Raw genomic sequence first — 25879 nt, forward strand, 5'->3', positions numbered from 1 at the left:
TCCTAATGCCAAGGAGGCATTGGGGCGCCTGGAGGTGGTTGTGGCTTTAGATCTCTTCTGATCTTGGCCCAACCCCCTCTTGTGCAGAGGGATCATATTTCTCTTGTGCTCGGATAAAAAGATTGAGACGGTCTAACCTTGTCTAGATCTTTGCAAAGTTTTTGCGACCAGAAGTTAGTAACTTTCCACTCTCTTTGATTGATATGGGAGAACCTTCTATTTCCGATAACCAGTCTTTATGCAGAAAGTCATTTTGGGACCCTATAATGCTTTGCTGTACTTTATTCAGCCTAAATGCAAGATACTGATGGTGATATCACCTGAAATAACCTGCTCAAAAATGAAGCAAAGATGGCCGGCGATAACTTTAGGATCTTCTTAGTGCAGTTAATCGGAAGTAAAATACCTGTACAATTATGTCAATGGGTCCTATTACTCTACTCCTGTTCATGTAAGGTTAAGATAATTTGCGGCTCATATGTTCCACTTTTGCAGATAACGGAACCTAATCCTATAATGTTATAAGAAAAAGGACTACCCTTATGAGGCTAGGATAGTTGTCCTCTCCCCTCTCCTTCAGAGATTGATTGATTTTAACAGCATTTACCTTTTATTTATGGATCTGTACAAGTGTCTTTTTTTTTTTCTTTTTAAATGACCTTTTCATTATAAAGCAACATAAAATTATATGTCCTTATCTCAAGTGTAACTGAAGGAAGAGAGACTAGAAGGGGTTCTTGCTCAATAATGGCTCGTCTTTATATCCTTACATAAGTTTGTGCATTGTCACCTACATCATTCGATTCATTTGGTTTTTTAACATTCAAAGGGATTGATATTCGTTCACCGGAAAGGAGGGAGGGAGGGATGGGGGGGTTTGAAGGGATTGATATTCGGATGATTAGGAGATCTCAGTTCTTGACTTTGGTTCACTGTGGTCTTTGACCTATTCTTATGATATTTTAATACACACATGTATGAATGGTGGCAAAATTTGCTTTACGCGCTGATTCTTCCGCTAGAGCAGTCGGTGGGGTCATTTTGTGGAATTTATGCTCTTACCAGATTCATTATCTTCCTAATCAGTTGGGAGACTGGATCGAAGCCGTCTTGAACGCCGTTTTGATTCCTTTTAGCCTAATAGTAACATTAACTTTAACATGTTCGCATTAAGCTTACCTGATCCCTAGGGAGTGGTCACCCATTCAGCTTCGGAGAACTAATCAACATTTCTATTCATTCCTAATTTGCCCAAAACACTCGGTCAAAACCATATCAAAGTTTGGCTGAATAGAAATTTTAGGGAAGCGTTGAACCCTATTTTCGAAAAAAACTAATCAATGGACTGACAGGCACCTAATAATCAAATCAAAAGGAAGTTTGAGAACCATCTTCTATTCTGTTCCCAATAAAACCTCTGTAATATTACAGATGACCTGATTTTGAGATTTTTTTTTTCCCTTTCAACTCCATGAATAATCTCCTCGGAAGGAACATAAACTCCATTATCTAATATTAAGCTAAACATAAAATATAAGTGCCCAGTGTCCCTATGACCAGGTACATATAATTACCCTTCAAGCAAAAAGAAACCTAAAATATTAAGTGTCCCGGTATAATTATATTGCTATTTGGAAAAGAATCCAATTGAACCCGGTTCGCCATATATGCCCCTGCAAAGGAAGTTATTACATACGTGATACACATGTATTGCTTGGCAAGCATGTGAGCTTCCATTTCCAGTTACGCTGACTTGCAACTCTTTCAGGGCAGTGATCTTGCGATCAGCTTTGATCATGGCATCCGCATTAGCAGCTAAGGCAGCAGTGACCTCTTCCTTCCCTGCCTCGTTGGGTGTGATAGGAGCAGCGCCAGGAACACCATTTTTCAGGTCATCTTCAGCCTATAATGTTTTAAGAAACTATCCGTGAGTGCTTACAAGTCAATCTCACCGCAAGCGAGACAATCCTACTAACAGACTACGACCCAAAGGACATACGGTTTGCACGCAAATAGAATTATTATACATTCAAGAGGATGTGAACATAAATCTTACTTGAGAGCGTAACAACTTACTCTCGTCAAGCAGTTTCTGGAGTTTCATAAGTTAATGCCAGATGCCTCCCAACATTATCTCGGGCATAAGGAAAGAGGACCTAAGTAACAAATGATATGGGAGTCGTCGTTCCTTCAATATCAGGAACAACGCATCTCTGTTATCAGAAAAGAAAGAAATAAGTAAATGTAAAGCTCCCTGACAAGCATTTGATCTTTGAGGCCACCAAAAAGAAGTCCTCACATTCAGTGACAGTAAAGAGCATACATAGAGTCAGTTGCTCATTACGATTGTCTAAATCCGTAGTTCCGGTCAAAGGGGTGTTCGTGCTGTTAACCGCAACTCCTTTGCCACTCTGAATTAGACCATGCTTTGGCGTGGTCCATTCAATACCCAGTTGTCGAAGCTTTGAGAGCGGCATCAGATAGGTGGTGGTAACACCCTGCTTGAAGATGCTCTATAAAAATTTTCAAGTCAAAAGGAGCTGTATTTCCATCAGTAATTCAAGTACACTGGAAAAATCACTAGCAGAGTAAAATAATTATAAGACACTTTGTTCTACTTGCGAATATAGACTAATTTCACCAGGCATATACTGTATACAATGAATATCACGCACATGAACAAAATTATTAGATATCAAACAAATTTATTTTTCATTACCTATTTGGAAAACAGACCTGAGTTTTAGCACTGATCCATGAGTCCCCCCGCATGTACATACCATGATTACGAACAAGCACAGCCATGGCTCTTGGGAATGCTTCAATTCTACAACACATCAAGGGCAACAGAACCGTTCTGCGAAAAACAAACAGTTGAATGACAAGATAAAGATGTGCAGGAAAGAGAGAGAATACCCCTTAGAGACTTGGCGAGCTCATATACATAGTCTGTATCGTCTATAATGCGGACCATCAGATCATCGTAAAACCAATGTCCTTTAATTCCTTTGATCATCTCCGTATGAGTTATCTTTAGATGCAAAATTGACATAATCAAACAGAAGATGACTCACAAATCGTAACAGGGGGAAGGTGGAAAGAAAAAGACAAGCTGCCGGTGGAAGTGCTGAGCCATTAGTCGATGTTCACGCATCTAGTCAAGATCCAACGTGCTATTTCATAGTACGCACAAAGCCCAAAGCTAAAAAAGAAAATATCTCTGCCAGCTACTAGCATAATCTAAATGACCGCACCGGCAGAGGCTCGCCCGAAATTCAGTTGATGATGGGTTCATCATAGTCACAAGACATGACTCGATCCCGTGACTATGGATAACAAGCTCCAGCATCACACATGGTGTATGCCTGCTAGATCAGTGATTTAACATTGCTTTACTGATGAAGAGCCATGCAAATTAAGAATGAAATTGGATTATTGGAGTAGCAATAGGCTACTCTTGAACATCTGGGGAAGTCACGAGAGTAGCATCTAAATAAATGAATATCGATAGTTTCAACAGTTGCAAGGTTTCGTGATCAGAACATGATAATTTTGACTAACAACATAACTAGCTGAATATTCAACTGATAGTGACTAACAAGCCAAAAGTATCTTATTAGATTAATAACTAACATGATTATCGTCAAAGATGATCTTGAAGCAAAGCACAGCAGTACGATAGACACGGATGGTTTATTTTTCTCACTGCAAATGCGAAAATTATTGGGCAGGCAAACAACTACTCGCAATTAAAGAATCCACCGAAGTTCCTACATATGTCCTGCTTAACAGCTAAGATCTCCATGCCAGAATATTTTTAGTGCCCGAGCTAAGACTCACGGGGAATGTTCAAAGAATGCTTGGTCAGACCTATGTTCAGACCTAGAACCCGTCTAAGAATCTTCCTATGGATTCTCGTATTGCCGTCATTTTGTTATATACCATAAACCTCCTCAAAATGGCAGCAAGAAATCTGGCGCAGTCAAATTCGGTCCTCTGCTTCAGAAAAAATCAATACAGGGATTCCGTGTCTTATCTGATGGCAGAAATTGACTTGCAGTCCCTTCCCAGAGATGAAATTTCAGAGCTCGTGGTGAGGAAGCTCACTCCTTTGGACGGAGCTCGCCATGAAAATAAGCACAGTTGAAAAGTCTTCTAATCTCCTCGACCTTGCATTACAATTAGCATTATGTAACCATTTTATTAAGCAGCTTCAGAGAAGGAAACAGAAAAGCAGAGCTGAACGCTTCAAAGAAATGGAGGAACTCAATCCAAAGAACTACAATCAGCAGCCAATCCCATTACTCCGAGCAAAACTTCGAGCCTCGATTCGCCTATTCACCAAAAGTTTCTGATTTGAGCTTAGTTTTTTACCAGAACTTCCTATGTTTGTGTGAAGAGAGGCAAGTGCCTACGAACTACATTTATCAGACAAATCCATCTTATTCACCCTGGGAATTAATAGAACCAAATATGATTACAGATCGATTGGACCGAGATTGAGACCATTTAGCAACAGAAAAAAAAGCCCATTGATCGAGGAGATGGACAGAAATTAGGAGCTGTAAATTTCAATTTTTTAAATTTTTTCCATATGTATTATTCCATTGAATAAGTCACAACAAATCAAGAATCAGATTACAGCATAAGAAAGCCGAAAAATCTCAGTAAGTCTGGGTCTGTCAATAGGGAAGCAATCAAGAATCCATCAGCAAAATCCCCTGAAGTCCTCCTCAAGGGCCTCCTCCAACAGAGCCTCGGACTCGTCCATCAGCTCGGGGCTCAGTCTAAACATCAGGACACAGAACTCCATCTGATTAAGCGCCCCATCGCCGTCGAAATCCCCCTCCCTCAACATAGACCGAAGATCGTCGTCGCTCAGGTCCTTCAACCCCAGGAGGGCCGCGTTCCTCTTCAAGCTGTCAAACGTGATGACCCCTTTTTCCCCGTCCACCAGCAGGTTGAACCCGTTACAAAGCTCCCCGATGAGGCCTTCGCCGCCGAGCTTCTGGGCCATGACGGGCAAGAAGTCGTGGAAGTTCTGAGGGGCGGCTGAATTCTTGGAAGACGCCATTGATGAGAAAGAAAGGTTCGAGCTTTGATGATCAGAGAAGATGTCAGACCCGAATCCGATTGTGGGCAGTGGAGATTGGGGTTGGGCGGATGGTATATATTAATAGAGGGAACGATTGTTGGAAGTTCCGAGAAAGAGTTGGGGGGGAAGGAGGAGGAAGACAACTAAGGAACAGGTAATTGAGCGGTCGGTCGGTCGGCCCATTAATTGGGATGCAGAAGGAAACATCTTTGGGGTTCTTCTCGGAAGGAGACCGAGAGTGATTGAATGAAGGAATGAATGAATTGATGGAATTAATAACAGAAAGTTTGGCTTTTGCGGGGAAGGAAGGAAGGAAGGAGGAAAGGCTGTTTCTTCTGCCATTCTTCCCGGGGGAGTTAAAAGTTCACTCTTTTACGCGGAGGAGGAGAGAGAAAAAGGAAGATGCACTTGGAGAGAAGTATTTGCAGACCGATCCCTCGAGTATCAGTCTTTATACATTGCTCCATTATATTAATTTTCGTTTTCGACGGATGTCCTTGACTAAAGCTACTCGCGTGCCACAACCATCGAGATAAATTTACAAAGGAAAAGTTCCTTGATCAAGAATGAGAAGCGACAACATTACCGAAGGATAAAGATATTTGTGTAAGAACAAAAATTCAGGGGATGACTATTTTTACTAACCCGTTTAACTTTATTCATGAATTTTATGACTGATCTCATTGTGTCAGTACTATGTCATATCAATCCTTCTCTTTCTCATCGAAATAACAATTATTATTTGATCATCATGAATTTTTTAATGAACTGAATTTCAAATAGTCTGATTAGAAAATAGACTTCCTCCCTAAATCATGAGTACTATATTATCTTACAATCGCTTCATATTAATGAAAAGTCCGGAGATAATCGCGGTCAATGAATGCGTGAAATATAATACAAGTAGTAATTTAAAAGGAGCTAGTAGATGGAGTGATTCTCCAAGTTTTCTTCTATTTGAGAGGTTCTTTTGCAAAATATAAATTTTGAGGTGGACTCATAATTAATTAATTAAAAATTAATAAGGTGACAGAAATTGCCGTATGGATAGAAGAAGCGACCCGTTCTGCGTCGGCCGAGTGGATGCGGTTGCCAGCTCTTTCTACAGTTTTTTTCGCATCACTTTCTCATTTTGATGTCAGAAATTCCTTTTCCGAAATTTTCTTGAATTTTTTAAATTAAAAAATCGGTCAACTTAATCTGAAAACATGAAGGACGACGGCTCCTTTGAGGTAAATAAACTCACTGAAGATCTCAAATTATGACGGAAGCGATGATGTTAACGGGGAGCGGGTGGGTCAGTCAATGAGACCGATCCGGGGGCCCCACTGACTCATTCCCATGGGTGATGAGTGGTCAAAGGTCAAAATAAAAATTATGATGGGCCGAGCCTTAAAAGTGCTTTCCATCGTAAATGGGCCTTAAAAAATGTTTATAGGAGGGAGCCCAATTTCTCATTCTAAATTTCATAATAATTTACTCATGAAATGATATATTATACATCCAACAAATATATTTTAGAAAACACTAATCTTAACGATTGATATGGGACGCTTTTTTCGGGCAATTTATAAGTAGAATAATTCGAAATTTCTTCTTGATTAGCTAATTAATCAAGGAAGTTTATATAAGTTTTGATTTCTAGAAAATTTTGTATCATTCAAAAAATAAAACCTTTTTTTTTTGGTGAACTAGGGTGCCAAGTCTAATTGTATTAAACAAATAGAAAGTAAACAATACAAAAGGTTATCTTTTATAAATTATATGAAATGTTATCCTTCCCCCCAAAGGAGTAGGTTATCTTTAGTTTTTGTTTATTGTATACAACATTATATGTAAAAAAATATAAGGTATAAAATAAGTTATAATGAAGTCGAAATTACAGAATCAGACTAACATGTTTTTTTGATATTGAAGTATTAGATATTCTTGTAATTATTTTTACATATTTTTATATACTTTATACTTATAAAAGTTAATGAGATAATAAAAGTACAAACTCAAGAAATCTTTTTTTTTTTACTTAAAAAAATATAGTTGGGCATAGCATAGTAAACCAAGCCCGTGTATGACATGGGCCATTAAACTAGTAAATTGGTAAAGTTGATCATTAATGGTTTAATATCAGTTGTCATATACAATATCTTCCATTAAATGGATTGGACAGTGATAGAGTTGCATCTTGGACAATATTATGAATTCCAACTGGGGAATCCCAGACTGAGCACTTTGTTAATAATCCTTACTTGAGCAGCATGGAAATAATCAGGTATGGTATTTTAGTGATTCAATCATCAATATTATTTTGCATAATATATGAAAAAAAGATTTACCGCCGGCATTCATATGGTATAGTTGACAAAACGTGTTCTGCAGATTTTATAGCACGGGAATCTGTAGACGGGGCAAAACCGGCTTGTTTGATGGGAAAACAAACAATGAGTAGTAGCACTCACTTAAGGCTTGAGGCTCTAAACTTCTAGATCAATGACCCCACCACTGGCAGCATTAAGAATCATTCTAGGGAAGAAAGTGAAGCAAAAGGGTTGACTTTGAAATTTAGGGACAAAGATTTCCACTTGGAAGCTTTCATATGGCCTACAATTTCTGTTTTTTTCCATTGAAAGTGAAGGAAGAGCTTCCATGAAAGGGGAGCCATTGCAGAGGCCTCCTTGAAGCATCAATGGAAGGCCAAATCTTCCTCTTGTGTTGTTGCTTCACTCTCTTCTCCGTCACCATGCTTTGTTCTGCAGTTGACACTATATCTGCAGGTGGGTCCATCTCTGATGGAGAGACTGTAGTCTCGTCAGATGGATGCTTCGAGCTCGGGTTCTTCGACCCTGAGAACTCGAAACGGTACCTTGGAATCTGGTACAAGAAGATATCTCCCGGAACAGTCGTGTGGGTCGCGAACAGGAACATCCCTCTCAATGACACCTCTGGAGTCCTTCGGCTGACCAACCAAGGTATACTAGTCCTTTCCACCGAGACAAAGGCAAACATCACCATTTGGTCTTCCAGCTCGTCTGGGGAACCTGTGACAAATCCTGTTGCTCGGCTTTTGGAAACCGGAAATCTCGTTGTCTCTGTTGGAGGCAAAATTGTGTGGCAGAGCTTTGACTATATAGGGGATACTTTTCTGCCCGGGATGAAGTGCGGGAGGAACCTGGTGACGGGTCTCGATAACTACCTCACTTCCTGGAAGAGAAGCAGTGATCCTTCAAGTGGCGAGTACACGAATAAGCTCGATCACAATGGGTACCCTCAGATATTTCTGAGGAAGGGACCAGTGATTCGTTTCAGGTCAGGTCCCTGGAACGGTCTGAGATTCAGTGGGATGCCCAACCTGAAGCCGAACCCGATATATACGTTCGAGTTTGTTTACAATGACCAGGAGATTTATTACAAGTACGAACTTATCAACAGCTCGGTCGTCACTAGGATGGTTTTGAACCAGTTTGGCTCCCTGCAGAGGTTCGTATGGATAAACCGGACTCAAGATTGGATCCTTTACGTGTCAGCAGAGATGGATAACTGCGACCACTACTCACTCTGCGGGGCCTATGGGAGTTGCAACATTGCCAATTTGCCTCCCTGTGGTTGCTTGAGAGGGTTCAAGCCAAAGTTTCAATCTGATTGGAAGTCAGGTGATTGGTCTAATGGATGTGTCCGTAAGACTGAACTAACTTGCAAGGATGGGGAAGGATTTATTAAGATCCCGAGTGTGAAACTACCTGACACAAGGAACTCGTGGTTTAATAGAACCATAGACCTCAAAGAGTGCGAGAAGTGGTGCTTAAGGAACTGCTCATGTACAGCTTACTCGAGCTTGGATATAAGAGGAGGAGGGAGTGGCTGTTTGATTTGGTTCAATGAGTTGATCGACATCAGGGAGTATACTGAGAATGGACAGGATCTTTATCTAAGAATGGCTGCCTCCGAATTAGGTATGTTTTGACATAGCACTAATCATATCAACATTCTGTGTGATTTATTAACTTAGCACTAATCATACACCGAGAATGCGTAATCATTATGGACCCTCTTCACAGGGTCCAATGGAGAGATGAAGAGACGAGTGAGAACCATAATCATACCTGTCCTGTTAGGAGCAGTTATCATCGGAGTTATTTATGTCTTGCTCGCAAAGAAGAAGAAGCGGCTTAAGCTTGGAGGTACATCGTAGACCTTCTTTGTGTTGCCAATGAGTTCGGAATAACGGAATTTCAGTCCTTTAAGTTTGGCAATTTCATTTTCGCAGAACAAATAATAGAGGATAAACAAAGCGATGGCAATAATGACGAGGACCTCAAGCTACCGCTGTTCAGTTTTAATGCAATAGCTGATGCCACGAATAATTTCTCAGACAAAAATAAGCTTGGGGAGGGAGGCTACGGACCTGTTTATAAGGTAATTTTAATTAGTGCGAAACTCTTGGTTAAAAAAATGCCGATCCAATCTCTTTGTTAATTGTTATCCCGGCATTGAGTTTGTAGGGGAAGTTCAGGGACGGGCAAGATATAGCAGTGAAGCGACTTTCAAAGGAATCCAAACAAGGGGACGGTCAATTCAAGAACGAAGTCATACTCATCGCCAAGCTTCAGCACAGGAACCTTGTGAGGCTCCTCGGATGTTGCATCCAGGGGGAAGAGAAGATGTTGGTGTATGAATACATGCCCAATAAAAGCTTGGATTCGTTTATCTTCGGTACGTCCAATCACTGTGAGATCCTTGCATTGAGAATATCCTGACGAATCTATATGATGTGCGAACCATTGTCTCAATTTTTCAGATCGGGCACAAAGCAGTTTGCTGGATTGGCCGCAACGGTGCAAGATCATCAATGGAATTGCTAGGGGCCTCCTTTACCTTCACCAGGACTCGAGGCTAAGAATCATTCACAGAGATTTAAAAGCAAGCAACATTCTACTGGACGAGGAAATGAACGCAAAGATTTCAGACTTTGGAATGGCAAAATGTTTTGGAGGGGATGAAACGGAAGCAAACACAAGAAGGGTCGTTGGCACATAGTGAGAACAGCATTTCTTAGCAAGACATGGTTCTTCTGTAGCTTTTTACTGGTTTCTCACAGCGTTTGATCATTTTCCTCGCAGTGGATATATGTCTCCAGAGTACGTGATTGACGGGATCTTTTCGGTGAAATCGGATGTTTTTAGCTTCGGTGTGTTGGTGCTAGAGATAATCAATGGCAAGAGGAATCGAGGATTCAATCATCCTGATCACAAGCTTAACCTTCTCGGTCATGTACGTCTCAAAACTTACTAGGGAAAACAAATCATGTCCATGAAGCTTCTGTCTTATAACGTTCTAATTGAAGATTGTTTCGATGTTGTTAGGCATGGAAGCTGTTTCAGGAAGGCCGACCTGAGGATTTGATGGACGCGCCAGTGAGGGATTCATGCGATATATCTGAAGTGGGGCGGTCTATTCAAGTGGGTTTGCTATGCGTCCAACAGAGTCCGGAAGATAGGCCCAGTATGGCTTCAGTTGTTCTCATGTTGAGCAGCGATATTTCTCTGCCTCAGCCCAAAGAGCCCGGGTTCTTCACCGAACGACAGCTAATTGAGGGTGATTCATCTTCGAGCAAGATTGACTTTTGCTCAACAAATAAAATGACCATGACATTGTTGACAGCTCGATAGAACATTTTGGTTGTAGTTTACCATTTCTACATAGGATTAATTTCCTCTGGTTGGTTCCGGAAACCTCAGTTCTCTCCATTTTCTCATCTTTGGAAAATGATGAGTTAGTATCGAATAGAAATCTGTGTGTTTGTTTTTAGAGTTAAGTAGAGTTGCGTTTTGATTTTAATTGGATTGTAATGATTATGTTGTTGAATTATGAGAAAAGTGTGAAAAAATAATGAATAGTTGAGAGAAAGTAACGATTACATTGTTGAATTGTAGAAAAAGTAATAGATAATTGAGAGAATTTAGTATTAAAAATTAAATTGAATGGTTAAAAAAATTGAAGAAAAAGAAAAAAGTAATAATTGTGTTGTTGATTTTTGTTGTGTAGTGGATATAGTTAAAGTTAGAGTTAAAATTTTGTATTTTGTATTAGAGTTAAGTAGAGTTGAATTTTGCTTTTTCCTTGGGTTTTCCTGCTTGTGTTGTTGCCTTCTGCGCCCCCGTGTGCCCCCGTCCTCCCTCGTTCCGCCTTTCGTCTTCCCCTTGCCTTGCCTGCCTCCCCCCCTTGCCGCCCCCTGAAAAAATCCTTTGTGCCGTTCTTTTGTTGTGTAGTGAGTAGAGTTAAAGTTAGAGTTAAAATTTTAAAAATCGACCCTAAAACCAAACAGGTTGAATTGATTGTAAAACCAAACGGGCCAAAGACCATATCCCTTTTCTTGTTGCCTCAAAAGAAACAGTTCTTTGCCCTAAATCCTACGCCTCCGCCTCCGCCTCCTCTTGTCTTCCCCTCTCCTTTCATTTTGCATTTTGCAGCTCGACATGGAGCGGTAGGATCATGCCAACTAGGCAAACCCTGAGGTAATTATGTTCATAATCTCCGTTCTGGTTTCCATCAACCTAATTTTCGTTTCTTTCCATGAGGCTGTCTTGTAGCCACTAATACAAATGCAACCGTATCAGTAACCACGACTTGTTTTGAGTTCAATTATTCCATAACCGAAATCGAATTTTAGCTCATCAAACTTGTATTTACGGATATTACTAGCATATGATAAACTGCACAATGCCCGTTAGCGTTCCTTATGGACTTGGGACATTATATATTTACTAGAAAAGGAAATGCATGTATGTTAGCAGATTAATTTCATGATAAAATTATTCTCAAAATAGTTCAAATTTTAAAATATTTTAACTTTCTTAAATATGTTATATCTGATTATTTCTAACTCGAGCTCCACCAATATAGCTCTGTAATTCAAATAAGTCAAATGTATGAACTTTCACGTACTTAAGGAGTAAATGATATCGAATTAATCAAAAAGATTTTTAACAGTTGATAAAAATCTAAAATTTGACATATTTAAATTAATGTCCATCGTAATTGCATAAAAGTATTATACTTGTAGAGGAAAATATAATGTAGATTCTTTTGGCATTTTGTTAGAGTTATAATTGCTAAGTTTTTATTGGCTTGTGTTTGGATCATTTTCAGTGGTTTGCGCACTTCGCCCCGCATGTTAGGAGGATAGCCGGGTTAAGGTACTCATTTAGGTGCTTATTGCGTGGTTATCAAAAGAGTCACTCATCTCGGGGGATGGTGCTTATTGTATCTGGGCCAAATGGTGCCTAAGATCATTTTCAGTGGTTTGCGCACTTAGCCCCGCATGTTAGGAGGATAGTCGGGTTAAGATTCTCATTTAGGTGCTTATTGCACGGTTATCAAAAGCGCCATTCATCTCGGGGGATGGTGCTTATTGTATCTGGGCCAAATGGTGCTTAAGATCATTATCTCTTTTAAAGCCAAAGATCATATCCCTTTTCTTATCGCCTCAACTTGTTGCTTGCTAGCTAGTAGCTCCATAATATAACAAATCTATCACCCTCTATTAATATGAATCATAGGATCATTTTACATTGATGAATAAATGCGGGAAAACAACGCAATACACGATAATGTATATCGTCATATTACATTGATGCAAAGTTTGTTTGTTGGTCATTTCTTTCGGTTGTAAGGTAAGGTCCATAAAACTGCTACAATGACAATTTGTTGTGCAATCTCTTGGCAATTGACTAGTTTGAAATGCAAATTGCACGTTTTCCTTAAGTAGTGATAATGCCTTAATTAATTGCACATTCAATTTCCCTGCAATCTCACTTATGTTAATTAGTTAGTACTGTGTATATTGAATTCTTAATTTCCAGCTTGATTCTTTTGCAAATGACAACACAAAAGTTTACCGTAGCATTAATTGAATGTAGTAATAAGGATCCAACTAATCATCTTCATCATACTGTGGCTCAAGTGGTCAATGCCCTGAGGGCTGCTGATCGAGAAAACTTTATAATATATGTGAGTACTTAAATCCTAATTAATTCATTATTGTTACAATTATTTTGTATTCATATAACTCTTTATTGATCTTGATGTTTGTTTGCTGATAGCGAGCTGCCATAGTTGCGGGAGCTTCCCACCGATTCGGGCTCGGATTGGCCAAATGGATGACGCCAATGCCAAGGAAGCATTGAGGCGCATAGAAGACGTTGCGGCTCTAGATTTGTTCTGATCTCTACCTAGTCAAGGGTCCTAACCTAAACGGCGAACAATGAGATGAACGAGGGTGCTGTTGAAGAGGAGAACAATGAGGTTGAGGGGGAGAACAATGTGGCGAACCCCTTGGAGGAAGAGAAGCAACAACATGATAACGAGGACCAGGAGAAACGATGAGGTCGAGGAGAACAATGGGGCGGAGGAGGAGAACAACGGGGTGGAGGAAGAGAACAACCTGGGGGAGGAGCAACAATATAATGGGAAGGAGAATCACGAGGTGGAGGGCAACCAGCTGCCGCAATTGCGGGAGCTTCCCCGATTCGGGCTAGGATTGTCCAAACAGATGATGCCAATGCCAAGGAGGCATTGAGGCGCCTAAAGAAGGTTGTGGCTCCAGATTTGTCCTGATCGCTAACCGGCCAAGGCTCTTTGTCTTGTGACTGATTGGTAAGTGAAGCGGATGAGTTTCTGAGTTAACGGTGTTCATCTCGTTCACATCTTTGTATGAGAACGGAAATGCCTTGCCAGAATTTGAAGCGAGTAATTATTTAGATAAAAATGAAAAAGTTATGTATTGCCTAATTAAGATCGATGAGGACTGATGTGTGTGTAATTCTTGTGACGTGTTGAGATTGTCTATTGAATCAAACAATTCTTCTCTTTTATTTCCCTATTTTAACTTCACTTGTCGATTGACTTACGTAAGGATCATCTTTTCGTCCCACCAACACAAAGCTACCACAAGATGATGTGCTACCAATTTGAGCTTAAGATATCATATTCAAATTGATTGATATTTTGATGACGTCATTTTGTCCAAGGTTAGTCTAACGTTAGATTACCAAGCGCCAATAAAGCAGATAGCATGGCGAATCGATTTAGCCTGATTCCGTGGAACCAATTCATACATTACCGACAGTTTTTTAAGGTATCTTAAGCCGAAGTGCATATAATAATTATTCACTCGTCGTGATAAATAAAAAAGGAAGGAATTTACGGTATCATAAAGAGGTGTGGAATGACGCGTAATCCGTGATGTTACATATAATATTAATGACACGAACGAGTAGTTCTTTACGGACTGAGCTCCATACAATAAACGTAGGGACTGTGAAAGATCATTATCTCTTTTAAAGCCAAAGATCATATCCCTTTTCTTGTTGCCTCAAAAGAAACAGTTCTTTGCCCTAAATCCTACGCCTCCGCCTCCTCCTGTCTTCCCCTCTCCTTTCATTTTGCATTTTGCAGCTCGACATGGAGCGGTAAGATCATGCCAATCAGGCAAACCCTAAGGTAATTATGTTCATAATCTCTATTCTGGTTTCCATCAACCTAATTTTCATTTCTTTCCATGAGGCTGTCTTGTAGCCACTAATACAAATGGTGCTTATAGGTAGAGGTCAGAACAAATCTAGAGCCGCAATCTCTTCTAGGCGCCTCAGTGCTTCCTTGGCATTGGCGTCATCCATTTGGCCAATCGGAGCCCGAATCGGTTGTTTTCCCGCATTTGTTTGTATAATGTAAAACGATCCTATGGTTCATATTAATAAAGGCCGATAGATTTGTTATATTATGGATCTACTAGCTAGCAAGCAACCAGTTGAGGCGATAAGAAAAGGAATATGATCTTTGGCTTTAAAAGAGATAATGATCTCAAGCACCATTTGGCCCATATACAATAAGCACCATCCCCCGAGATGAGTTGCACTTTTGATAACCACACAATAAGCACCTAAACGAGTACCTTAAATCGATTATCGTCCTAACGTGCGGGGTGAAGGGCGCAAACCTCTGATGTTTCCTTATGTTAGCTGCAGAGTTGGCTCTGACACAACTGTTTCATTTTGGCATGATTCTTGGCCCCTTTGATCAAATTTTGTTGCAGAGGACTCCAATGTTTCCCATCTCTTGGTGAGCATGCAAAAGTTAGCGCTGTTTTGACGGAAGACCAATGGTACTGGCTGAGAAGCTCAGACCCACAAAGTTCTTTTATCCGAGACCTGGCTGCAGCACTTGAACCTTCAAACCAAGATAGAGTTTTATGGACTCCCCACAAATCGGGGCTGTATTCTATTGCTAATGCCTGGAAGTGCTTAAGACCTAGAAGTCCAAGAATTGTATGGAGTAATGCAATTTGGTTTGATGGACAATTTCCTCATTCTTCATTTATTAGTTGGCTCTATATACATAATAGATTATGTACAAAGGACCGGCTTTTAAAATGGGGGATTCAGTTCGAGGCAGTTGAATGTGAATTTTGTAGTATGCAGTGGGAGACCCGTGACCACCTCTTTTTTTAATGTCCAGTCATCCAAAGAATTTGGAGAAATCTATTGGCTCGAATTGGTTTGCATCGAACTCTGGTAAGTTGGAATACGGAATACACGAGGATGGGTTCTATCGACCCACCAGCACTGTAATGATAACAGTGGCAAACCATTTGAGCAGTGGCAACCTCTTTTACTGTTATCTCTTTTCCATATGTAAAACGTCCCTGCACATAATTCCATGTTTGTTTGTTTGTTCGTTCTTACGGTCTGAAAATATGCTATTTATGCTAAGATTCATTAAATTATCGAAATTAAGAGAATAAGTAAATATATCCGTATAAGATCAAAGATTCGGAGGTGCGACTATTTTCTTTAGCTTCGTTCATGAATTTTATGATTGATCTCAGTGTGCCATCACTATTTTATGTCGATCGACAGCTGCTATGCAGAATTTTAACTTCATGCATTTATTAATTGACTGTATTTTAGAATGCTCAATCAGAAATGGACTGCCTGAATCATTAGGTATTATATACTTTGTCTTACGACCGCCTCGTATTGAGAAAAAGTCCAGAGATAATGAGGGAAGCGATGATGTTAATGGGAGTCAATAAGTCAATGAGACCAATCTGCGGGTCCCACTGGCTCATTCCATGTGTGATAAAAGTGGTCAAAGGTCAAAATTGAAATTCACGAAGGGCCGTACCTGTATGAATGGGTCTTGAAGGTGTCGATAGATGGGATAGAAGCATTACGACAGGCCCATAACAGATTGTATTGTATCAGCATTACGGCGGGCCCACTATTTTTCCGTTCAACGTTTCATAATTTGTCAATGAAATGAAATTTTATCCAACAAAGATATAACCAAAAATAAAAAATTAAAATAAAATAAGCTACAAATGCAATCGCTCATGCCACAAATGATTTCGGAACGGCAAAGAGTTTTGGCGGGGATAACGGAAGCAAACACGAGAAGGGTTGTCTCGTCACACAGTGAGAGCTGCATTTCCGAGTAAGACATGGTAACTAATGTTCTTCTGCAACTTTTTTACTGGTTTCTCAATGTGTTTGGATCATTTTCCTCGAAGTGGCTATATGTCATCAGATATGCAATTTACAGGATCTTTTCAACTTAGTCGGATGTTTTTAGCTTCGGTGTGTTAGTGCTAGAGGTAATCAGTGGAAAAAGGAATTGAGGATTCAATCATCCCGATCTCAAGCTTAACCAGTACGCTGCAAATCTTCCCAGAGATTATTCATTTTATCCATAGCGCCTCTTATAATGTTTATTATAGGTATTTTTGATGTTTTCAGGCATGGAAGCTGTCTGATATTTTTTATTGTAGTTCACCATTTTGTTGACAGCATTAATGGCCTCTATTTGGTTACGGAATACTCGGTGTTCTCTATTTTTCTCATCTTTGAAAACTATAAAATTAGTTGGCTCCGGAAAAGCGGGATATGGAAAACCGCAATCTTGTTTCTTTCCAGTTCTCCCAACACTATTGCAGTTGAGCCCTCCTGTGTTATTGAACAATCATTCCATAAGCTGTATAACATACACAAGGATTGGTTCTATCGACCTACAGGAATCGTGATCGTAACAGCATTGCATGTGTAGACTTCTCCACCAGCTGTACTTGAATGTGAGTTCAATGTACTTCTTTCCATGAAAAAACCAGGCTGTTTAGGTTGGGATGGGATCGCTCCTTCGGTTTCTAACATGGAGACAACAAAGGACATTGTTGGCCTGTCTTCAGGGAATTTTTGTACACATAACAATCCCACGTGAATAAATCTCCTGATTTGATATTCAATCGATGAGTCGAACAAAGATCGGTCAACGAGTTCTAAGGGCCTGTTTTCATCCCATAGCAGCCATGCCTAAAACAACCGAGAAATTGAATCAAAGAACTGAATAGAGATTGAAATACATATAAACTGCTTCATCTGCATCTACTCACATGTCCGATAAGGTTGTGATGGTGATCCGGGTGGCAGAATCCTCTGTTCTTTCTTCCGCTTACTATCTCTAACAAGAGAACGCCAAAGCTGTAGACATCGGACTTTACAGAGAATTTCCCATCGAAGGCATATTCTGGGGACATATACCCACTGCATCAAGAAATCAGATAATCAATTCCCGCAATTCCCAAAATATATGAGCAGTGGCAAGTCAGATTTAAAGCTAAACTTACTAAGTTCCGATGACCCTTTTCGTTCTTTCTTCTTTCTTATCGCCTTCAAAGATCCTCGCAAGGCCAAAGTCTGAAATCTTTGGATTCAGGTTCTCATCTAACAAGATATTGCTTGTTTTTAGATCTCTGTGAATGATCTGAAGTTTCGAGTCCTGGTGGAGGTATAGAAGTCCACGGCCAATTCCAACAATAATGTCGAACCGCCTTTTCCATTCTAAAACGTAGCTCCTATCATTTTCTGCAAATTATTCAAATTGCAACATTACCACCAGCCTTCAATTTGAGTTGGATGAATGACAATAGGAGGAAAAGGGATAAACCGAAGATAAAATGATCCAGGCTTTTATTGGGCATATATTCATAAACTAGCAGTCTTTCTTCTCCCTCTATGCAGCAGCCCAGAAGCCCGACGAGGTTCCTGTGCTGCAGTCTCTTTATCAGAACTACTTCGGCCATGAACTCCTCAATCCCTTGTCCTGAACTGCTCAGCAACCTCTTTACCGCTATTTCTTTTCCATCTGGAAGATTTCCCTGCACATGATTGTGTAAACATTCTCTTTATATAAGGATGTACTATTAAGTTGAAACTTGTTATCAGGTGGCAGAATCCAACCTTGTAAACAGGTCCAAAGCCGCCGGCACCAATCAGATTTATCTGAGAGAAATTACCAGTAGCAAAAGAAATTGTAGCCAAATCAAGCAATGGCAGGTCGATATCACCATTCCTGCTTCTCAGACCTGGAACACAAAGAAATACAGTTTTTTGAGGCAAACCTTATAAAGGCAAAGGTGACTCTGATGTTCATGGTTAGCTTACCTTGTCTTGTGATCCTTCGTTTGCGAATCAAAGACCAAGTTATCAGAGCCAGTACGATCAAACCTAAACTGACTGAAGAAACTGTTCCTATAATTATTATCCTCTTCTTCTTGGCAGCATCTTGGATCGAACCTAACGCAGAAGAATGTTAATGAATTTCAATTATAATCGTGGCCAAAAATTAATAAATTATACCTACCCTCACAGCTCCGCAACCTGTCATAGCTACTAGTTTTTCTCAATTCAAAAAATCAAAGAAACGAGGCAAAAAATATGTCAGATTGCAGCTCAAGAAGTTTTGTTTTATATTCCATAATAATGAAATCTCTTTCATTTTCCAGAACCAAACAGACTGCTTGGTTACAAGTATGAGACTCACATACCTAGTTCAGAAGCAGGAACTCGAATGTAGATATCTAGGTCATACTGAATTTCTTGCAAGTCTCTAATATTGACCAGGTCCCCAAACCACGTTATGCACCCAATCCCTCCTTTAATTTTCGAGTTAGCATACGCTGTGCATGAACAGTTCTTCAGGCACCCGACTCTGCACTCTTCGAGGGTCATGTTCTCATGCAATGAGAACTCCAACAAGTCGGGCAGTTTCACTTTATCAACCCTTAGAAATCCTTCTCCCTCTCTAGTTGAACAATTAATCTCAGCTTTGCTCTTGCAACCACCGGACCAATTAAACACTAGCCACTGGTCAGTTGATCTGGGCTCAAATCCTTTAAGACACTCACAGATTGGAGATTCACTAATCATGCAAATACTGTTCGGCCCGCATTTCCCATAGTTATCGCATATATCATTAGGAATTGAATACATGACATCCCACGTGGTACTCCCACTTTTCGCCACAAGACGCTGAAGCAAGCCTGATTGCTCCAATGTGATCCGAAAAATGTAGTCATTGGTTAGAGAGTCGTACCAGAAATAGACCTCTGCCTCATTATAGACCATCATGGGCCTAGAAACCACAGTCGGCCACAGGGAAGCGATGTTGAACTGGGCCCCATTCCATGGACCAGACCGATATATTACGGCAGGTGTGGACCCTGTGGAGATCACTTCCGCTTGGGGCAGCCCTTGAATGTCTATCCTGTAGACATAGTCTCCACTGGAAGGGTCATCAGAACTCTTCCATGAGGTCAAATGTGTCTCAAGGCCCGTCAACAAGTTCCATCCTAGTTTCATGCCAGGCAATAGAGTGTCGGATGGGTAATCAAAGCTCTGCCACAGGTAACCATCACTAGGATTCTCACTGCTGTTTTCTCTTAGGACAAGGTTTCCCGAGTCAAGAAGCTTCAAAATAGGGTTACTTACTGTCCTAGACAAGTTGGAAGACCAAATAATACCGTTCCATTGGTTGAGAAGGACAAGGTTTCCTTCATCGGCAAAGGTTAATGCACCATCAGAGCTAGTGAGAGGATCATCCCTATTCGCGACCCACAAAACTGTGTCCGGAATACTCTTGTACCAGATTCCTATGTAGTACCTGTTTTTGGAATTTCCAGGAGAGAAGAAACCGAGCTCGAATCTTTGGTCCGAAGAAATCAATGTCGTCTCCCCGTCTCTGATGGACTGTCCAGAGCTCAACGTGTCTGCTCCGGCTGCAAAACTAACCACAGATGGAATGATAACAAAAGGGAAACATAAGATAAAAAAGACAAGGTTCCCCATCTCTGATGCCAAGAAAAAAGAAAAATCCGACGTTTCCTTTCCCTTGGCCTGACAAATTCTTGTGGTAAACCTGTTGGATGAAAAGTAATTACCCTGTTACTTCTCAAAGTTTTCTGCCATTATTTGTCTTAAAAACACCTATTTTTGTGATGAGCTACAATTTATATTAAGCCTTCTTGAGTAATGTTGGTTGTGACTTTTATTGAAGTGTCACCATCCATATGAGTCGGAAGATTTTGCAGTCAATACTATTAATGGCATAGGTCGAAATCCTTTGTCGACTTGAAATTTGAGAGATCAGTCATTTCCACGCGGTGCAGGTCAATTTCTTCTATTCCTTTGTGAACAATAACAATGCCCAGAAACGCATATGATTAACCTCTATAATTGCCTTACAAGTCAACCTTCCGCAAATTTGGAAAATCCAGAAAGTCTCTTTTTTTTCTTTTTTCTGGTTTTAGATATAAGGTCCAGCTCTGTTCTTTCCGTGAAGCCGACTCGCCAACTTTTCCACACACACGATGAGACCTTTAATAAGTTATCCCACAGGCATCTTGGTTTCGTAATCATGTAGCAAATCTTAGTGAGTGGAAGAGGAGAAGGGAAATATTCGTATAAGAATCGGAGGTCTTGGTAGTGTAACTGTTACTCGCAAAAGAACGGTTATATTAAACCACCTAACATCTAATTATGCGGGTTTTGGAGCTCGAGCACATGCATCTAGTTGAATTGAATTTTTCCATAGCAAAGTTGAGTTTGAGTTCTCAAACTTATTTTCTTAAAGATAGCACGTGGCTCGTAAATCGTAATGAACCACATAGGTACCTTTGTCCTCCTCAAATATCCTAACTCGGAAAGGCCATCGATGATTATTCCCTCTTGCGTCTGCCCCAGCAGTCCCTTTTGAATGGTAAGTTGGTGATGTTTGATTAAGTGCTTAAATTAAATTTTCAGCATTTAATTGGATTTAACTTATTTGTTTAGTATTAAAGAAAATCACTTATACTACATTTGTTTAACTAGTAATGGAATAAGTCATGAATGTACTAAGTGTGAATTCATAAGTAATAGAATTACGACCACATAAGAGCTTATTTGTTTGATTGGGTGTAATATAGGAGATAGGAATTACAATTGTGTTATATTTCGTTTGAGAAAATGGATAGAGAGATTTAAGATAAAAGTACAAAATTATACTCCCTATACAAAGAAGGAAACACCCATCAACACATATTAAAATATAAAATATATATTAAAGTAATACTTTTCGAAAAATATGTAAAATGAAATTTAAAAAAAAATGAAAATTTGTTAAAATAGAACCTGAAAAAATAATTTAAACAAAAGGGAAGAGGAGGGGTGTGTGTGTGTGTGTGTGGGTGGGGGGGTGGTGTTTGGGGGTTGTTGTAATTGGAGTGCGGGGGCTCCGTCGCCAGCGCCTCCCTCCATCTGCCATCTTATCTTTGAATCTAGACTCTTTTTTTTTTTTTTTTTAAATTTCAATTATTTTCTTTTTCGAAAATTATAAATGAAATAAAATAATATATACAAATAATTGAGTCAAAATAGAATTAAGCAAAACATTGGGCTATCCCATAAATATATTTATCAAAGAATTTCAACTCTTGCCTATATATTCCACAGAACAATTTTTTCTTACTCATTCAAGTACTTATTCTAATAAATGCTTAAAATTTCGTTAATTAAATTAAGTGCTGAAGTCCACGTGCAGCTTTTTACTGTTTTCTCATTGTGTTCTATCATTTTTTTTCCTTCACAATTGGTCTAATTCTCCAGAATATGCGATTATTTTTTCAGTGAAATCGGATGTTTTAAGTCATCCTAATCACAAGCTTAACCTTCTAGGTGATTACATCTCAAATCATCCCGGAGATGATAATTTCTTTTCCAGGAAGCTGTTTCAAGAAGGTCGATCTGAGGTTTCGTTGGATGCGCAATAGAACCTAAGTCTAGCAGTCCATTAAAGTGAGCTTGTTTTTCTTCCAACAGAGTCCAGAATACCGGCCCCGTAAGGCTTCTGCTGTTCTCATGTTATGAAGTGCGACTGCTCCACCCATAGCCCAAGGAGACCGGGTTTTTCTATAAACAACAGCCAATTCAGGGCGATTTATTTTAGAGGAAGATGTTCGCTCGACGAATGCAATGAACATGACAACATGTAACAGCTCAATGAATAACCTATAAGATCAGAAATAACTACCTGGGTTTTTCCACTTTCCCAGACACACTAGAACAATTAATAATACTCTTGATTTCATCAGAGTATCATTCCATAAGCTGTACCATACACACGAAGGAGTAAAGCCCATTGTGAGAAGCAAATTAGGAAAATAACTTCTAAACTAGATTAGTTCTACCGACCTACAGGATTCGTGATCGTAACAGCATTGCATGTGTAGACTTCTCCACCAGCTGAACTTGAATGTGAGTTCGATGTACTTCTTTCCATGAAAAAACCAGGCTGTTTAGGTTGGGATAGGATCGCTCCTTCGGTTACTAACATGGAGACAACAAAGGACATTGTTGGCCTGTCTTCAGGGAATTTTTGTACACATAACAATCCAACGTGAATGCATCTCTTGACTTGATATTCAATTAATGAATCATACAAAGATCGGTCCACGAGTTCCAAGGCCCTGTCTTCGTTCCATAGCAACCATGCCTAAAACAACCGAAATAGTTTAAATCAAAGAACTTAAAATAACAGAGTAGAATATTTATAATATTTGATCCATCTGCATCTACCCACATGTCCAAGCAGGTTGTGGTGGTGATCCGGGTGGCAGAATCCTCTGTTCTTTCTACCGCTTACTATCTCTAACAAGAGAACACCGAAGCTATAGACATCGGACTTCACTGAGAATTTCCCATCGATGGCATATTCAGGGGACATGTACCCACTGCATCAAGAGATTCGATAACCAATTCCTGCAACTACTGAACTATTTAAATAGCAGGAAGTTTAGAACTAGAAAGATAAACTTACTAAGTTCCAATTACGCGTTTCGTTCTTTCTTCTTTCTTATCGCCTTCAAAGATCCTCGCAAGGCCAAAGTCTGAAATCTTTGGATTCAGGTTCTCATCTAACAAGATATTGCTTGTTTTGAGATCTCTGTGAATGATCTGAAGTTTCGAGTCCTGGTGGAGGTATAGAAGTCCACGGCCAATTCCAACAATAATGTCGAACCGTCTTTTCCATCCTAAAAGGTAGCTCCTATCATTTTCTGCAAATTATTGAAATTGCAACATTACCGCCAGCCTTCAATTTGAGTTGGATGAATGACAATAGGAGGAAAAGGGATAAACCGAAGATAAAATGATCCAGGCTTTTATTGGGCATATATTCATAAACTAGCATTCTTTCTTCTCTCTCTATGCAGCAGCCCAGAAGCCCGACAAGATTCTTGTGCTGAAGTTTGGCGATCAAAATTACTTCGGTCATGAACTCCTCAACCCCTTGCCCTGAAGTGCTCAGCAACCTCTTTACTGCTATTTCTTGTCCATCTGCAAATTTTCCCTGCACATTTCCAATCGTTTGCTTGATGATCTGAAAATTATTAGTTCTGTTAAATAATTGACAGAGATATACCATGTAAACAGGTCCGAAGCCACCTTGACCAATCAGATTTGTCTGAGAGAAATTGTCAGTAGCATGCGAAATTTTAGCCAGATCAAATAATGGGAGGTCGATATCGCCGTTCCCACTTCTTGATCCTGATAAACACCATACAATGTACTTCTTCAGATAAACCTGGTATGGAAACATGAGTGTCATATTGATCATTAACTTACCTTGACTTTTCGTCCGCCTCTTTTGATTTAAGTAACAGGTAATCGGAGTTGCCATGATCAGAACAAGAATGGCCAAAGAAACCCCTCCAATTGTTAACATCCTCCTCATCTTCTTTGAAGCATTGTGCATCGAATCTAGCCAAAGAACATTAACGGAAATAAATTATAGTCACCCTAGTATTAACTTACCTTAGCATCTACTTTGTTTTTCCGGTTTCTCATTTTCCTAGATTCAAAACTATGTCAGATTTCAGTTCAGGATGGTGAAGTCTAAAAAGTACAAAATCCATAACTGATATATATTTAAGGGGAAAAAAAGCACATGTACGAGATCCATATACCAAGTTCAGAAACAGGAAGTCGAACGAAAATATCCTGCTTATATTTGCCATCTTGGAATTCTCGAATATCAACTAGGTCCCCGAACCACATTATGCACCCACTACCTCCTCCTGTAATTTTTGAGTTAGCATACGCTGTGCAGGAACAGTTCTTTAGACACTCGACCCTGCAGTCCTCGAGACTCATATTCTCATCCAAAAAGAACTCTAACAAGTCGGGCAATTTCACCCTATCAACCCTGAGAAACCCTTCTTCCTCTCTAGCTGAACAATTCATCTGTACTTTCCTCTTGCAACCATCCAACCAATTAAGTACTTGCCACTTCTCAGTTGATCTTGGTTCGAATCCCTTAAGGCACTGACAAATCGGAGCTTCACTAATCATACAAATACCGTTGGGCCCGCATTTACCATAGTTATCGCATGGATCACTAGGGAGAGAATACATGAGATCCCACGTGGTACTCCTGCTCTTCGCCACAAAAAGCTGAACCATGCCCGAATTATCCACTGTAACCCGAGTAATGTACTCGGCCTTCAGAGAGTCGTACCAGAAATATACCTCTGTCTCGTTATATACCATTATGGGCCTAGAAACAAAGCTTGGCGTGAGGGAAGCGCCACTGAACTGCACCCCATTAAATGGGCCAGTCCGGTACTTTACGGCAGGTGTGGACCCTGTGGAGACCAGTTCTACTTGGGGCAGCCCTTCAATGTTTATCCTGTAGACATAGTCTCCACGGGAAGGGTCACTGGAACTCTTCCATGAGGTCAAATGTTTCTCAAAGCCAGTCAATAAATTCCATCCTAGTTTCATGCTGGGCAATAGAGTGTCGGAGGGGTAATCAAAGCTCTGCCACAGGTAACCATCATTAGGATCCCCACTGCTGCTGTCTCTTAGGACAAGGTTTCCCGAGTCTAGGAGCTGCAAGATCGGGTTCCTTACTGTCCTAGACAAGTTCGAAGACCAAATGGCACTGTTTGATTGGTTGAGAAGGACAAGGTTTCCCTTACCGGTAAAGGTGAGGGTCCCGTTCAAGCCGGCGAGAGGATCATCCCGATTGGCCACCCACGCAACAGTGCTGGGAATGCTCTTGTACCAGATTCCAAGGTACCTGTTCTTGGAATTTCCAGGAGAGAAGAAACCGAGCTCAAATATTTGGCCTGAAGAAGCCAATGTTGTGTCCCCGTCTCTGATGGACTGGCCTGGACTCAACATGTCCGCTACAGCTAAAAACCTAACCACCGGTTGAGAGATAACAAAAGGGAAAAAAAAGATGAACAAAATAAGGTTCCCCATATCTGCTGCAGTGCAGAACATTCTGATGTTTCCTTTCCCTCGGCCTGACAAATTCTTGTTGTAGTCTGCTGGACGAAAAGTGAATACTCACTTACATGTCTGGAAGTCTATATCTCTTTCCGTAGCATGATGTATATCATTAATTGGTGCGATGGCA

The 25879-nt window shown here is 40.1% G+C and overlaps 3 protein-coding genes across 3 annotated transcripts; 1 reads left to right on the forward strand and 2 right to left on the reverse strand.

Annotated features, from left to right (window-relative positions):
• Positions 1–4545: 4545 nt before the first annotated feature.
• Positions 4546–5402, reverse strand: LOC116212637 (calcium-binding protein KRP1). Its single transcript, XM_031547268.1, has one exon. It carries the CDS (start codon positions 5072–5074, stop codon positions 4709–4711), a length of 366 nt encoding a protein of 121 aa, XP_031403128.1. The 5' UTR covers positions 5075–5402; the 3' UTR covers positions 4546–4708.
• Positions 5403–7729: 2327 nt separating this feature from the next.
• Positions 7730–10927, forward strand: LOC116214740 (G-type lectin S-receptor-like serine/threonine-protein kinase At4g27290). Its single transcript, XM_031550181.1, has 7 exons — positions 7730–9042; positions 9148–9270; positions 9357–9505; positions 9592–9802; positions 9888–10125; positions 10210–10360; positions 10453–10927. The coding sequence occupies exons 1-7, from the start codon at positions 7779–7781 to the stop codon at positions 10756–10758; spliced, it is 2442 nt and encodes an 813-aa protein (XP_031406041.1). The 5' UTR covers positions 7730–7778; the 3' UTR covers positions 10759–10927.
• Positions 10928–17075: 6148 nt separating this feature from the next.
• Positions 17076–25835, reverse strand: LOC116214593. Its single transcript, XM_031549976.1, has 15 exons — positions 24423–25835; positions 24082–24216; positions 23879–24003; positions 23596–23806; positions 23276–23513; positions 23039–23189; positions 22647–22951; positions 22536–22566; positions 18969–20361; positions 18586–18717; positions 18382–18506; positions 18089–18299; positions 17769–18006; positions 17535–17685; positions 17076–17454 (listed from the first exon to the last, which is right to left on the reverse strand). The coding sequence occupies exons 1-15, from the start codon at positions 25741–25743 to the stop codon at positions 17146–17148; spliced, it is 5076 nt and encodes a 1691-aa protein (XP_031405836.1). The 5' UTR covers positions 25744–25835; the 3' UTR covers positions 17076–17145.
• Between the last annotated feature and the right edge of the window lie 44 nt (positions 25836–25879).

This window comes from Punica granatum, chromosome 7, assembly GCF_007655135.1.
Source record: "Punica granatum isolate Tunisia-2019 chromosome 7, ASM765513v2, whole genome shotgun sequence".
NCBI classification, from domain to species: Eukaryota; Viridiplantae; Streptophyta; class Magnoliopsida; order Myrtales; family Lythraceae; genus Punica; species Punica granatum.

Bases quoted from the DNA above. Each gene is read 5' to 3' on its own strand.
- LOC116212637 (XM_031547268.1), bottom strand. From the start codon at position 5,074: ATGGCGTCTTCCAAGAATTCAGCCGCCCCTCAGAACTTCCACGACTTC.
- LOC116214740 (XM_031550181.1), top strand. From the start codon at position 7,779: ATGGAAGGCCAAATCTTCCTCTTGTGTTGTTGCTTCACTCTCTTCTCC. The intron at 10,126-10,209 runs GTGAGAACAGCA...TTTTCCTCGCAG, and splicing joins AGAAGGGTCGTTGGCACATA to TGGATATATGTCTCCAGAGT. The intron at 10,361-10,452 runs GTACGTCTCAAA...CGATGTTGTTAG, and splicing joins AGCTTAACCTTCTCGGTCAT to GCATGGAAGCTGTTTCAGGA.
- LOC116214593 (XM_031549976.1), bottom strand. From the start codon at position 25,743: ATGTTCTGCACTGCAGCAGATATGGGGAACCTTATTTTGTTCATCTTT. The intron at 18,507-18,585 runs GTAAGCTAACCA...TTTGTGTTCCAG, and splicing joins ACGAAGGATCACAAGACAAG to GTCTGAGAAGCAGGAATGGT. The intron at 17,455-17,534 runs GTGAGTAGATGC...CGGTTGTTTTAG, and splicing joins ATCACAACCTTATCGGACAT to GCATGGCTGCTATGGGATGA.